Source organism: Pterocles gutturalis, unplaced genomic scaffold (genome assembly GCF_000699245.1).
Source record: "Pterocles gutturalis isolate BGI_N339 unplaced genomic scaffold, ASM69924v1 scaffold11308, whole genome shotgun sequence".
NCBI lineage: Eukaryota > Metazoa > Chordata > Aves > Pterocliformes > Pteroclidae > Pterocles > Pterocles gutturalis.
In genome coordinates, this window is record NW_010123163.1 from 84,532 (window position 1) to 97,621 (window position 13,090).

Genomic DNA, 13,090 nt, shown 5'->3' on the forward strand with positions numbered 1-13,090 from the left:
CCCGGAGCCGAAACCTCTGCTGCACCTTCCTGTGCTGCCCCTCGGCCAGGGCAGAGCAAGGGTAAGGATTTAGTTGGGCTCAGTGGCAATCGCTGATGTCACTGCATCCATGCAGCAGCTAACATCAGTGGTTTGATGCACCCAAGATGAGCAAATGCCTTCCTAATTAAACTCCTCCTCTTTTTTTTTTTTAAATGTTGCATACACCTACCCCAGGGAATGTCTCCACACTCAGCTTCCTACTTCACACATTTCTATTTGACTCACAGCTGTTAATGTTTATACTGGTACTTACTGGGGCTCCCTTTTCACCTGCGGGTCCTGGAGGTCCCTGGGGGCCAGGTCGCCCTGGCAAGCCTATGGGGCCAGCTGAGCCCGCGGGACCGCGCTCACCAGGAGAACCCTGTTCAGAGAAGAAGGAAGGAAGCGTTAACTGGAGTATCGAGCTTCATCTCTATCCAGAAAGAAAGAAATCCAGCAGTAGGATGCTGCAAATACATCGTCAGTAAGGCAGCACGTTTGATGGGGTGACTGCCATGTGATGACTTGGTACCATCAGCCCAAGGGATCCTGCAGATCTTTTGTTAATTAAAATCCTTGGAAGGGCTGGGTTCTCCTCTGGATGACACAGGGAGCTCAGTTCCTGGGGGCACATTATCAGCTTGGACCCAGAGCATGAGCCACTTCCAGACCCATGCAGCAGGGAGGGCTGGGTGAGGAATATTTCCTTCCAGGAGGGCTGCACTGAGGACGATTCTCAAGTGGGGACAACTTTCAGAGGGAAAGCAAGTGACTTAGAAGCAAAATTCTCAATGTCCTGAATCACTCCGGTTCCCTCAGCTTGTCACGTATGTTCATGGCTGACACCACTAAATGGCTGAGCTATTACATGCGTGTCTTGTAAAATAAAGCAACACCCAGCACGTCGTTAGTTAGCGCAAAGGAAATAACGGATAAAGCACCGAGCTGTGACTAACCCTCCGCTTTGGCTTGCCAAGCTTGTAAACGCGTTAGGTGGTGCCTGTAAGGGCAAGGATACTCACTGCTGGACCAGGGGGGCCTGGGGGACCTTCGTTGCCTTTCAGCCCTGGAGCACCCTGGAGGAAGGAAAACAAAGTCATTTGGGGAGGTGGGTGCTGCACCGCCTGGGCATCCTTCCCGCTGGAAGGAGCAGGCACAGCGTCTACTCACAATGGGGCCAGGGAGACCTCTCTCTCCAGGGAAGCCTCGCAAGCCGGGGGGACCATCCTTCCCTGGGAGGCCGGCGGGACCAGGGTCCCCCTGCAACGACAGGGATCAATGGCTGAGGGTCTGCAGACTCCACAGAGACCCAGCTGCTCTCTCTGGGCTCAAGCTGTGACGAGGCACCATGAAACATCCTGTCCTTGTTGGACCATCCCTCTCCATCTCTGGGAGAGAGACGGCATCCCAGCTTGCAACGAGGGTGAATCCAGTAGGATGCTGGTCCCTACCTTGGTCCCTTCTTTTCCAGTGAGGCCAGGAAGACCTTGTTCACCTGGGGGACCTGGAGGGCCTGGATGTCCTCGTTCACCCATCGGCCCAGTCTCACCAGTCGGACCCTGAAGAAACAGAGATCAGGGAGAAGGTGGTGGGTATCAGCTGAACAAACAATGATGGAGGAGGTTCAGGCTGCGAGGTTATTGCGTTAGGCTGCAATGGGATGGAAGATGCTCCTTCCCCCAGCTGTCCCCTGCAGTGCCACCAGGAATCCCTGCAGAGATGCCTCCTTTGGCATCTAGAGCTTTGGTCAGGTTGCATGTAGGTGGTCTCCCTCTCACCCTACACCAATTTTACACTGAGGTAGTTCTGGTGAGTCCCCAGGAGCCACCTCATTTACAGCAGCCGTCCGGCACGGTGCCCCAATCCCATCCTAACGCCTCGACTCGGTGGGCTGGGACCCACTGGGGTATTTCAGACCCTGGCCAGGAACTCCAAAGCCATCGAGCTTGCTTCACCGTCACTTTTCCTTCCCTGGAAGAGGAGGCTCTGTGCTGTATAACTGCAGTCCCAGTAGCTCCAGTAAAACCAGCAGAGCCACTGGTGCCAGCTGTGCTGTACTGGTGAGTATGAGCTGTGAGGGATGGGGCAAGCACGAGCCTTCGCTTCTTACCTGAGGGCCAACAACCCCGGGGGGTCCTGGAGGGCCAGTCTTGCCTTGGAAACCCTGTTAGAAAAAGGGAAAAGAGAAGGAGATGACACTTCTGCAGGGAGTGCTCCAGTGAGGGTCCCAGGCTGCCACCCGACTGCTCCTCCGCTGAAACCACCGACCGGGAACGGATGGACACCCAGAGACAAAAGAACAAGAAATCAAACAGAAAGTGGAAAATATGTCTTTGTACATTTACACAGGGGTGAAACAGAGGAGGAAAAAGGGATTCTCAAAGCTCAGCTCTGCTGTTTTGATGGAGCTACCGTGGTTTGGCTGAAGGAGTGGCCATATATATAAAAAAATTTGCTATGCTCATAAAACCTACAGAGGAAATGGCTATTAAAAAGTCAGAATGTGTGAGTTTCCTCATACTTAGTAATTCTTAATAACCATTTCCCTTCTCCTGCTCCCCGTTCAAGCACTGGTTCAGGCTTAGCTCCCCGGAGCTCGGAGGCTGGGTGACCGCCTTCCACTTTGGGCACCGGCAGCGCCGATCCCCAGCCTCACGAAAGCCCATGAGCCCCCAGCCCTGGGGGCTGAGCGAAGCTTTATTTCCTTCATCAACATGTGTTGAAAGAAATCACAAATGTGTTTCTCTCCCAATGCTGATGAGTATCGAAGTCTCCATGACAGCTACTTATAATGACATTTGAAGAGTGCCAGTAAGGAACTATCAGCACTGCGATTGTTTAGCTCTCCTAAGCCACTCTGTAAAAAGCACATTCATTATCATTCGTACTACAGCATGCTGACAAGCTGGGGAAATGTCATTTAGGGCACGCAGGCTATTTTCTCATTGCCACAAAAGACGATCAGATAAATCCCAAGGCAACGGTAATGTGTCATGCTAAAAAAACTACTCGATATTATTCTGTAGTTGTCTGCAGATCACAGAGAATATCCTGTTATTGATGGGGAAATGGCAAAACATCGTCGGGAAATGAATGGAGAATTCAAACTCTTATCGTAGAAAAATATTTCAGCCAGTTCTGTACAGGACTTTTCCTATTAATGTGAAGAAAGGGGATTCCTTTTATCTTGTCTGAGCCTTGAGCAGAGCTTTTAGAATTTTTCTTGGGGTTTTTTTTTTAGATCCAATCTTTATAAATCTAATACGGTCAAATATTTTGTCATCCTTCAGTGTGCCTATTTGCTAGTAAATGAAAAGTAAAATAAAGGGAACTATTTGACACACAGATTTCAAGTCCAAGTCTTCTTGCATGAAGATACAGAGTGCTCTGACAAGGCTACTGAGGTGGAAATACTATTTAATTTGGTTTTATGTTTCTCTCCTCACTTTTTGACACTGCATAAGGAAAGGGAGAAAAAAAAAGGGACTTCTGCTACCTAGGTCTGCACACATCTGCACCCCAAGAGGATACAGGGGAAAGTGATCTTTGCAAGCTTGGTCACGGCACAGATTAACAGATTTTGGGCTCTTTGGAAGGATTTGCCTGTGATGGGCAAGCTGGTGCTGCAATGAGTGGAGAAAGCTATCAGGGAGTACTTTCAGACCCCAAATAATTGAAAGCCCGTTCTCCATTCATATTTATGCAGATTTGGGGTCTATTGCTTTATTCTAAGTTGATAACAGCAGATGCTAGTAAAGTTTTTACTACTTCTTCTGATTTGACTATAGGTGTCCTGGATGTTATAACTCAGTGAAGGAAGACTAAATGTCACAGTCGGGCTCTGGCAGGTGAAAACTCTTCTCTTCACATTTAAGTTAATCCTGACCTGAGGATTGTGTGTTCAAAAATACCACAACCATTGCCTTAAAGTCAGTCTTACAGCGTGTCAATAAATATCCAGCGTTGCGCTGAGCAGCATTTGTGTTGCCTTGCTTAGCCAATGCCAGGCAAGTTAATTAAATTGTTGTGTGATAAGTTGAGGGGAAAAAATGCAAAATGTGCAAAGCCTCTGTAATGCTCATTTGCTGGGAAAGACAGTGGAGAAAAATGCAAAGCTGAGTAGAGGGAGTTGTTTCTTGGTTTTTTTTTGTGTTTTTTTTTTGGTTTTTTTTTTTGGTTTTTTTTTCCCTGTAAAATAAACACAGAACAAAGAGTCTATCTGCTAACATGCAGCATGCAGTGCTGGGGAGAGGGGTGTACCAACAACAGTGAATGAGCTGGGTTGTAAACAGCCAAAGAAAAAGAATAAACATTCCCCAAAAATGCCAAACGGAAAGATACTAATTACTGCATGCAGAGGAATACACGGCAGAAGGGTCATTTTTGCTCAGGGTACCCTTCAAGCAAAAAAAAAAGTGCAGAAAACAGACCACCAGAGACGCACGACAGCCAGGGTATCATACCTTCCGCATGCCTCATCGTTCTCCTTTGGTGAGAAACAATGATTACGTCTGTGCAACAAAACCTTTTACAATGGACAAAGCAGTATGCGTACGACACAGCGCGGCACCGAACCAGCCAGGAGCCACTCTCTGGGCTGCAGCGAGGGATTATTGCTGAAGCAATACTTGGGGAAGTCCTTGTGCGTAGCTTTGGCTCAAAGGCAGCATCAGCAGCGATGCTCTTCGGGTGCTCAGGCAGCGGCTGATGCACGAGTGCGCTGCAGTAACCAGTGTGGACAGAAAAACTGGAGCAAACCCATTGCACCCCTTGTCTCGGCCAGGAGTTGCCTTCCTCTCAAAACAAGCGCTGTCAAAACTGGGCTGTAACTCTTTTTTGCTGTGCAACAGTTCTTGGCCTTCAGACGGTGCAACAAGAAGTGAAAAATCTATTTCTCCCCATTGCAGGTTCCAGAGAAAATAAAAGTGCTCCTGACCTAAGGCAGCTGGATGCAGAAAGCTGAGCTTGCAAAGGATGGAGCCCGCCTCGCATGAGAGATGTCTGCTATCACAGCCCTGGGGCTATGTCTCTGGAACAGCGAGACATCAAATCTGCACATCTCCAGAGGATGGAGCGGCAAAGCAAGCCCAGAGGTTCCCATAACGCTCCAGAGAGCAGAGGCACAGCCTCCCGCTTTGGAGGCAAAGGGATGAGTGCTTCGGCGAGTCCTGGGGTACAGAGCCCATCCACAGGGAATGCTCGGACATCACCCCCAGGCTGCTTCTCCACCTCAGGAAAGCAAGGACCACACTGAGTGCTGGTGCTGACCCAGCCCCAGCCTGGCGAGGAGCTGCCTCTGCAGCACCCATCAGGACAGAACCCAGCCGCCTCCGGTGCTGGTCACCAGCATCACTACATCTCTCCATTCGTGTTTTCTCTGTGCATGATGCACGTGTTGCAGGGAAAGTTGTGGATGCCCCATCCCTGGAGGGGTTCAAGGCCAGGCTGGATGAGGCTTTGGGCAACCTGGGCTGGTGGGAGGTGTCCCTGCCCATGGCAGGGGCTGGGACTGGATGGTCTCTAAGGTCCTTTCCAACCCAAACCATTCTGGGATTCTATGTTGACCTCCACACAAGGGACAGAGAGAGAGGAGTTGATGCACAACCTTCACAGAAACCATCATTAGCCCGACCCGTCCTGCTCAGAAGAGGGCTGCTTCCCGTAGACCATCCCATGCAGCTGGAGAGACACAGACCTTCCAGGAACCCAACATGCGGCCGCATCTCCCCAGCTGCACAGAAAGGTTTAGAAAAACCAACCGGCAAGACGAGACTCAGGACTAATGATCTGCCCAAGAGCTTTGGCTACTTACGGTTTCTCCTCTCTGTCCGGGGTGACCAGGCAATCCATCCTTCCCAGGAGGACCCTACAGCAGAAAACCAGGGTGAGAAGGATCATCACTAAGTAAAACTGGGATAAGGAGCGAATCAAACCTGCTGCCCTCCTTGTATTCATTCCCATTAACAGCAAAAATGGGGGTGCTCAGAACCCTAAAAGATACAGCCCTTTCCCACACATCTCCCCAAGGAAAGATGGATGTTACAGGTGCGGAGCGGGAGCGAGCTGACCACCACAGGGAAGGAAATCACTGCAAAAAGGTTTCTGAGGTCCCCCCACCAGCTTATAATAATTGCAGAGGCAGCAGCGCTACTGTTGTGCTGTCCCCCCAGTCCCAGTGGAGGGAAAATAAAGACCAGAGCAACCACGAAAGATCCTAGCGATATGGAGTCATTAGGAAATGAACATTTATAATCAGGTGCAAGTTATGTGGCTATTCAAAATCCTAAACCGTTGGGTTATTATCATGATGTCTCAGTAATACCTTTCATTGGCTACATCACCGTGTGTCAGAGAACGGCACCAGCGATCGCAGCTGGATGGAAAAGACTTTATGTATTTCTTTGCGTGTTCCAGAAAAGAGAGTTACTTACAGGGGGGCCTTTTGGTCCAGGAAATCCAGTTGGTCCTTGAGGCCCTGGTGGTCCCTGGGATGTAAAACAAGCCAGAAAACATGGTTAGGGAACATACACACTTTACTGTGAAATAGTAGCTCTGCGCGGACAGCAGATGAGCACAAAGATGCACAAAGCCAGGTATTCCACCCCAAAGAAATGCCCCAAAATGGGAGATGCAGCTGCACGGGGTCATCACTTGGGAAAAAAAACAAAAAAGGCATGAAAAAAAAAATGGCCTGTCCAGCTGCAAAAAGCACTGCAAACATGAAGAGGGCATCAACTGCTTTGTGCCTTTCCCTCCCAGCACTATGAAAAAGAGGTCTTTTCCCGTCCCAGCTTGAGTGAGAGCACCTGGGAGCCACCAGCTTGTGCAGGAATGGGGGGAAAAAAAAAAAAAAAAAAAAAAAAAAAAAAAAGAGCGGGTGGCTTTGGGGCTCCTGCCACAGAGATGCTCTCCAGAGCATCCGCTCCCCAGATTACCTCCCTGGGTAATTTTGTAGAAAATTTACAAACAAAACAAAACCCAGGAAAAACAAAGCAGAAATTGAGACTAGAAACATGCAAGTCCCATCATTTCAGTGTTTTCCACCTAGCATGCCGTGATCTGGAGAAGGCACTAGAAGGTCCTAGGGAGCCACCTCCTCCAGCAATCCGGGTCTCTAGCTGTCTGTACAAAACCCCTGGGTGACTTTTCCCTTTTCCCACGGAGCGATGCTCACACAGGACACCCAAGGTCCCATTCGAGCCTTCCTTGGAGAGCTCAGGAAGGACCCATGGGCTGCAGCTGACTTGTGAGACCGCTCTCCACACCAGGACATTTCACCTCAGATTCCTCATGAGATTTTTCCTTTTCACTGACCGAGGTAAGCTAAGCCACATCCTGGCTCCCACAGGCTGCCCACCCCTCTCTGCTGAACAGGGTCCTTGGGAGGATGCTTACTGCAAAAACCCCTCAGCAAACCCGCCTCCTCTGCCCCGTTAAACTCTGAGCCCCACTTTATCCCCGCCGGCTTGTCTTACCCTTTCGCCAGGAGGACCAGGGGGGCCATCACCACCAGAGTTGCCCTTTTACGAATAAACGAAAACAACACACTATTAAAAATACATATATCACCATTGCAGCTGCTTTGCACAAAGACTTCAAACAGCACCAAGCCCACGGTGACACACACCAGCTCCCCCTGTCCCCCTCTATGAAGAATTCCGGATCGGAAGCAGCATCCAGTGACAAACGAGCAGCTGCTTGTTCCCCCCTGTATCGCTTCATAAAAATACAGGAAAGATAACGGCAGCCAGCTCAGGATATTTCCACCAGATAACGGCCTCCCTCTGAGAGATAAATGCAGCCGCGAAGACGAGGTATTTATCAAAAATTCATGCCGACACAAAGCCGAGATATTTATTTTTAAAGCCGGCAGCACGGCGGTGACAACGTCTCCTTACAAAAGCTTTGCTTCCATCACGCCTGGCGATTGATGGTCACCTCATTGGTCTCTGCAGCAGGTTCTGGAGCTGAGCCTGACCCCAGGTGGGTTGGTGGAAAAACCCCAATTTTGCCCAGTGACCAGTTGTGGGTGTACAGTGCCTGTGCAGAGCGACTCGGCAAGGTGCAAGGTTCTGGAGCCCAGCAGCAGTATGTGCCCGCTCACCCATGGCACAACCTAAAGCCTCTAAGGTGCTTCAAATACTACTTAAACACCAAACAGTAGTGTTCAGCAGAAGCACCAGCGGATCACAGGGCTGTGCTGGTCCCTGCCATGGGGGACCTGTGCACACACTTTATGGATGGGTTAGAAACCATGTGGCTGGGCGATGAAGCTCAGGAGGGCTCAGCTTTCAAAATATAATGGAAATCTCAAAATATAATCTCTTTTCGAGAGAAGGGAAATGGAGGGCAATGAACCCAACGGTCTCTTATATCAGGACTTTTTAGGACGCAACTCCACCAGGCTCCCAAAACCTTACCTTAGGGCCAGGTTTCCCAGTGCTTCCCCTAGGGCCTCTTTCCCCACGTGGACCCTTAAAAAGACATAAAAAATAACATTTTAGTGCTTCTTGCACAGCACTACATTGCAATCAGGCAGAGCACCCAAACCCCAGAGCTGCACCAGGTCAATGCATTGTCCCACCAGCAGCAAGGGGATGACAGGAGCCTCCAGCACCGCCACAAGAGGTCTGATGGCTTTAAACCACCCTCACTGGTGACCCCCAGCCCCAAATCACTGGGTCCTACCACAGATCCTACTCAGTGAGGACAAAAATCAGATCCCATTTTCCCCGGCCTCAAGAAGCTTTCCAGGAATGAAGAAATGGATCGTTACCGTTGGACCGCGCTGCCCCCTTGGACCTGGTTTGCCAGGTGTCCCCTGGAATGAAAAAGAAACGTAGAGGAGTTAGCAGCCAGCATCATGGGCTGAGCTGGGAGCAGATGAACCCACAATGGAGCTGGTTGCACAAAAACTGCCCCCAAACCCTCCCCAGTTCTCATTTGCCATGAAAAGGACAACAGCAGGTTTACTTTGGGCTCCTAATGATTTTCTTTACTTTCATTTATTTTCATCCTTGGACAAGCCTGGATGGCAATTCCAATGCCCAGACAATATCTAACATCTGAGGGAAGGAATCTCTTAAGAAAACATATCTAAAGATGTTTAAGGAGCAGGGTTCCTGCTCTGAGCAGCTCGTTTACGCCACACAAGCCAATTAGGCTGCCCCACATATTTACAAATCTCTCTTCATCTCTCTGAACTTTGTGCGAAACGAGTCATTCAAGACCTTGTTCCGCAGCCGCGCCAAAGCAGCAGGCTGATGCGACCTGACAGATGCACTCAGCTTCCTCTAATGGGGGACGGCGATTAATTCTGACAGAAAAAAGACAGAGACGGCTGGGTCCTAAATCTGGCATTACGTTAAGCTCCATTACCCCGTGCCTAAAATAAAACTAATGGCCTAGAGCTCGCTCCCTAAAAACACTATTTTGGATAGTGTCAAGTTACCAAAAAAATCCTCATCAGTCGAACTTTCTTCCTCCGGTCCTGCTGTAACTATCGTTACCAATCGCCCGTTAATGGAAGGAAGAGCAAGAACTTGCTTTCTATGTAAGGAACACAGGATGCTTAAAATATCACTTGCCATTTTCTGCCCCAAATCCATCATCCCACAATCTCACCATCTCCTATTTAGCATTCATTAACCAGGCAAATGTAAAACAGGACCTGGAAAACTTTACAATCAACTTTCTTCAAGCTATTAAAATGAGTCCTGCTGAAAAATCTGCGGCTCCATTTAATAAACCCTGCTGGTACATCTTTTTTTTTTTTAATTAACTACAAAGATCATTTTAAAGTACTCCAGCTGGTTTTCCTTTAGCTACAGGAGGCTAACCCCAGAGCAGGTGGAGGGGAGCGTGTGCCGCCTCCCCGCAGGTACCCCCCACGCTCCTCTCCTTCCTCTCTTCTATTTTTAAGCAAAAATTTTCCCCTGCTTATTGTTGTCATTAATCATGCATACAGCGCTGTGTGCTGTTGCAAAGAATTTATGTAGCACTGTAAAGGTGCACAGACCCATCTTTTTCAAAGAGGGAAAGGCATCTAAATTCAGATTATTTTCTAGGCACCCAAATAAATGGTTGGATTTTGGTACCTCCACGCACCCCCCGGGCTCTGTCAGACCGGGCGAGCAGGGAGATCTATTACCCCGTGCTAATAGCAGAGGCCTATTAGCTCGAAAAATAAGACCACTTACTCATGTCTAACTATTGATTTTATGACCAGGTTTTGAAAATGTCCAAGCAAGCTCACCCGAGCTCGCCTCTGGCCGTGGGCAGCTGGGTGAGAACGGGCACTGCAACGAGCAGCCGCTCACCACAACTGTCGCGATATCTAACAGGTCACACTTCTCCCAAAACACCAAACATCCTTTTTTTCTTTTTTCCCCCATTTTTAACTTTGTCAGCCCTTTCGTGCAGCCGAACAACCAGAAGTGGTGGTTTTGGGTTAAGGTGCTTCAGCACTGCCGGCACCAAAATCCATCTTCCTGCACCAGCAAGATGCTGGTGCTGCTCTTCTGCCTTTGGTTTTCACCTTTTTTTTTTTTATTATTTAAGGACTTGGGAAGACTACTTGTGCTGCTGAAATAATGAGCGGGAAAGCTTATTTCAATTCCTAGATGATGCCAATTGCAAGAGGACCGCGTGATTCATATTATTTTGGTCACATAAACAACCGCGTCGAAGAGCACAATGGTAATACCTTGTAAAAAGAAAAGACAAACAAATGATTTTTTTGGTTGTTTCAGCTGCAAATTGGGTTACTCCACAACGCACTAGAAAAGAAACTCTCGCCTATACATGGACATGCTCATAAAATAGTAGTCTCAGGAGAAAGAGAGGGGGATTTATCAAGTCTAACTCAACGAGGTTTAAATTAAGTCGCTGGTCTCCATTTGGTTTGTGCGCTGTGATCCCAGCTCAGTCTATCATTCTGCACATAATCACTTTTCACTTAGTTCAAATCTGACACTTGGGAGTTAAAAAAAAAAAAAAAAAAAAAGGAGGATACCGAACCAGTTACTGAAAATCAGTATTTTGCTACTCTTAAAAAATTTTCACGCTGGGGTCCTTAGAGTAAAGGAGAGATTTGTCCATGAAAATCCTCTCTCTCTCTCTCTCATGCAAACACACTGATATGACAAGAGCATGCTGCTGGACTGGCTGTGGAATGGCATAAATGCTCCAGTCGCACATTGGGGAGGAAAAAAAAATAACATAAAATAAACGAACTTGTTTCTGTTTGACAAAAGCGTGCCAGACCGTGCTCCCCATTAGGCATTGGGGAAGTCCTGACCCTGCTCCCCATGCACTAAAACATTATTTGTCCCCAAATTCCCATCTCCTTCCTTTACAGCAGAGGTTTGGGGATGCCGGCACAGCGATACCAGCCCCGGAGCCCATGCTGGCCCCAGTGCATCTCAGCTCCCAAGCCAGGACAACCTGAGCTGCCCCATCTCCTTCCAGGCTGGGCTGGAAACACAAAAAAAATCCCTTTTCAATCCCTAAAGTGAAGAAATGTGGGATGCCAGGGGTGTAACTAAGCATCCTCACTACCTCCTCCAAGGAGCACAAGGCTCATTTAGAATAAAAGTGAGTCAACTGCTGATTTTATCTTTTCTTGGCTTGTTATCATTGCTCTGCTCCTAAAGTTGGGTCCCGTCCCAGCACACCTGCTCCCTCCTCAATGCCCTTCAGGCTGGACATTGCCAAAATTCAACCAGCCTAAACCTTGGGGGTTTTTTCCCATCTCATAAATGACCAGCTCCTGGTACCTGCTTCACTCCCTGGCGTTTTCCCATCCCAGCAGTTTGGCTCTCCACCCCACCAGAATAACATTAGCAGATGGAGCAAGAGGGCTGCGGATGCTCAGGGATGCAGAGCAGCATGTCTCCGCCCCGCTGCGGTGCCGATGCCCTGTTTTACACCACCCAAATATCCAGCCCAAGGATTTTATTGCTGTATATTCGATTAGGTGGGTGGTAATTATAGGGCTACAGTGAATTCAAGGTTGTCGTGGCAGCTGCCTTACTCATGGCCTCCCTCCTCCCTCCCAGCCGGAGCAGAGGGAGGGGAGAGGATGCTGCGTTTGTAGTTCAGAATGAAATGAAAATTACTCTGGGGGGGGGAAAAAAAATGGGGGGGGAGTGGATATAAACCAAATTTTCGTGGCATGATATTAATGTAGTGCAAAGTGATTTATATTTTCTGGGCTCCTCTCAAACATGTCTGTTAGAAGCCATTTGTATTTAAATGAGAATAAAAAGGAAACTAATTCCACTCGCTCTCCTCACTCCCTCATTTTTTCCCCTGTGACCAGAACTGATGCAGAAAATGACTTTATGTTGTACTCTGAATCCCCTAATGCAAGCATGTCTTCCACAAAATAAAAAAAATCACTGGTGCGTTTGACAATCCCTACTTGGGAGCAAAGTCTGTGGAGGTGGGGTGAGAGGTAGAGACAAGTCTGGAGGACGGAGCCCCCACATTTTAAAGGTGTTCGTGAATTTGGAACAGCTCTATTAAAAAGAGGAACTTGGAAAAGTGTTTTTATCTATGTGTTTTGAATCTCAAGTTAGGCTAAAGATGGTTCTTGCTGCTTCTGAACAGATTCACCCATCTCTAATAATTACTGGTAATTAAAAAGCTCTCCGTGCCCCGAGCAAAGTCTGACAGCGCGGGAAGGATTCAGGTTCAGAGAAATCTCTTAAAATATCTTGAAGGAAAAATTCCCAGTGTTTAATTGGAAAGCTGCTGTCTGCAGCACCGACTGTGCTATTACTGGCATCCTCCGTCGGGAGCCTCTTGCTCCAGGAACCTCCTCCTGGGATGCAGGCGGGTGGGATGTGACCCTTCTTGGAGCAACCCCTTCATGCCAAAGCATCCTGAGCACCAGCCCAGGTCCTGCCACAGAGCATCTCCCATGTCCTGCCCTGGGACCTCTCTTGGGAGAGGAAAAAAAAATTAAAAAATAAAAAATGAAACCACGCCAAAGCAGCTCTTACCCGTGTGCCCTTCTCTCCGTTGGCTCCTGGAAATCCTGGGAAGCCGATGGAGCCCTTGGGGA

At 48.6% G+C, this 13,090-nt stretch overlaps 1 protein-coding gene across 1 annotated transcript in view; it reads right to left on the minus strand.

The window, feature by feature from the left end:
• LOC104464941 (collagen alpha-1(V) chain) overlaps positions 1-13,090 on the minus strand; it is a gene marked incomplete at its 5' end in the record, with an annotated part of 56,731 nt that overhangs the window by 21,170 nt on the left and 22,471 nt on the right. Inside the window, 11 exons of the mRNA XM_010077802.1 lie at positions 296-403; positions 1,044-1,097; positions 1,192-1,281; positions 1,473-1,580; positions 2,132-2,185; positions 5,834-5,887; positions 6,453-6,506; positions 7,497-7,541; positions 8,442-8,495; positions 8,798-8,842; positions 13,029-13,082. Coding sequence (XP_010076104.1) covers positions 296-403; positions 1,044-1,097; positions 1,192-1,281; positions 1,473-1,580; positions 2,132-2,185; positions 5,834-5,887; positions 6,453-6,506; positions 7,497-7,541; positions 8,442-8,495; positions 8,798-8,842; positions 13,029-13,082 — 720 coding nt within the window. The remainder of the gene's footprint in view (positions 1-295; positions 404-1,043; positions 1,098-1,191; positions 1,282-1,472; positions 1,581-2,131; positions 2,186-5,833; positions 5,888-6,452; positions 6,507-7,496; positions 7,542-8,441; positions 8,496-8,797; positions 8,843-13,028; positions 13,083-13,090) is intronic.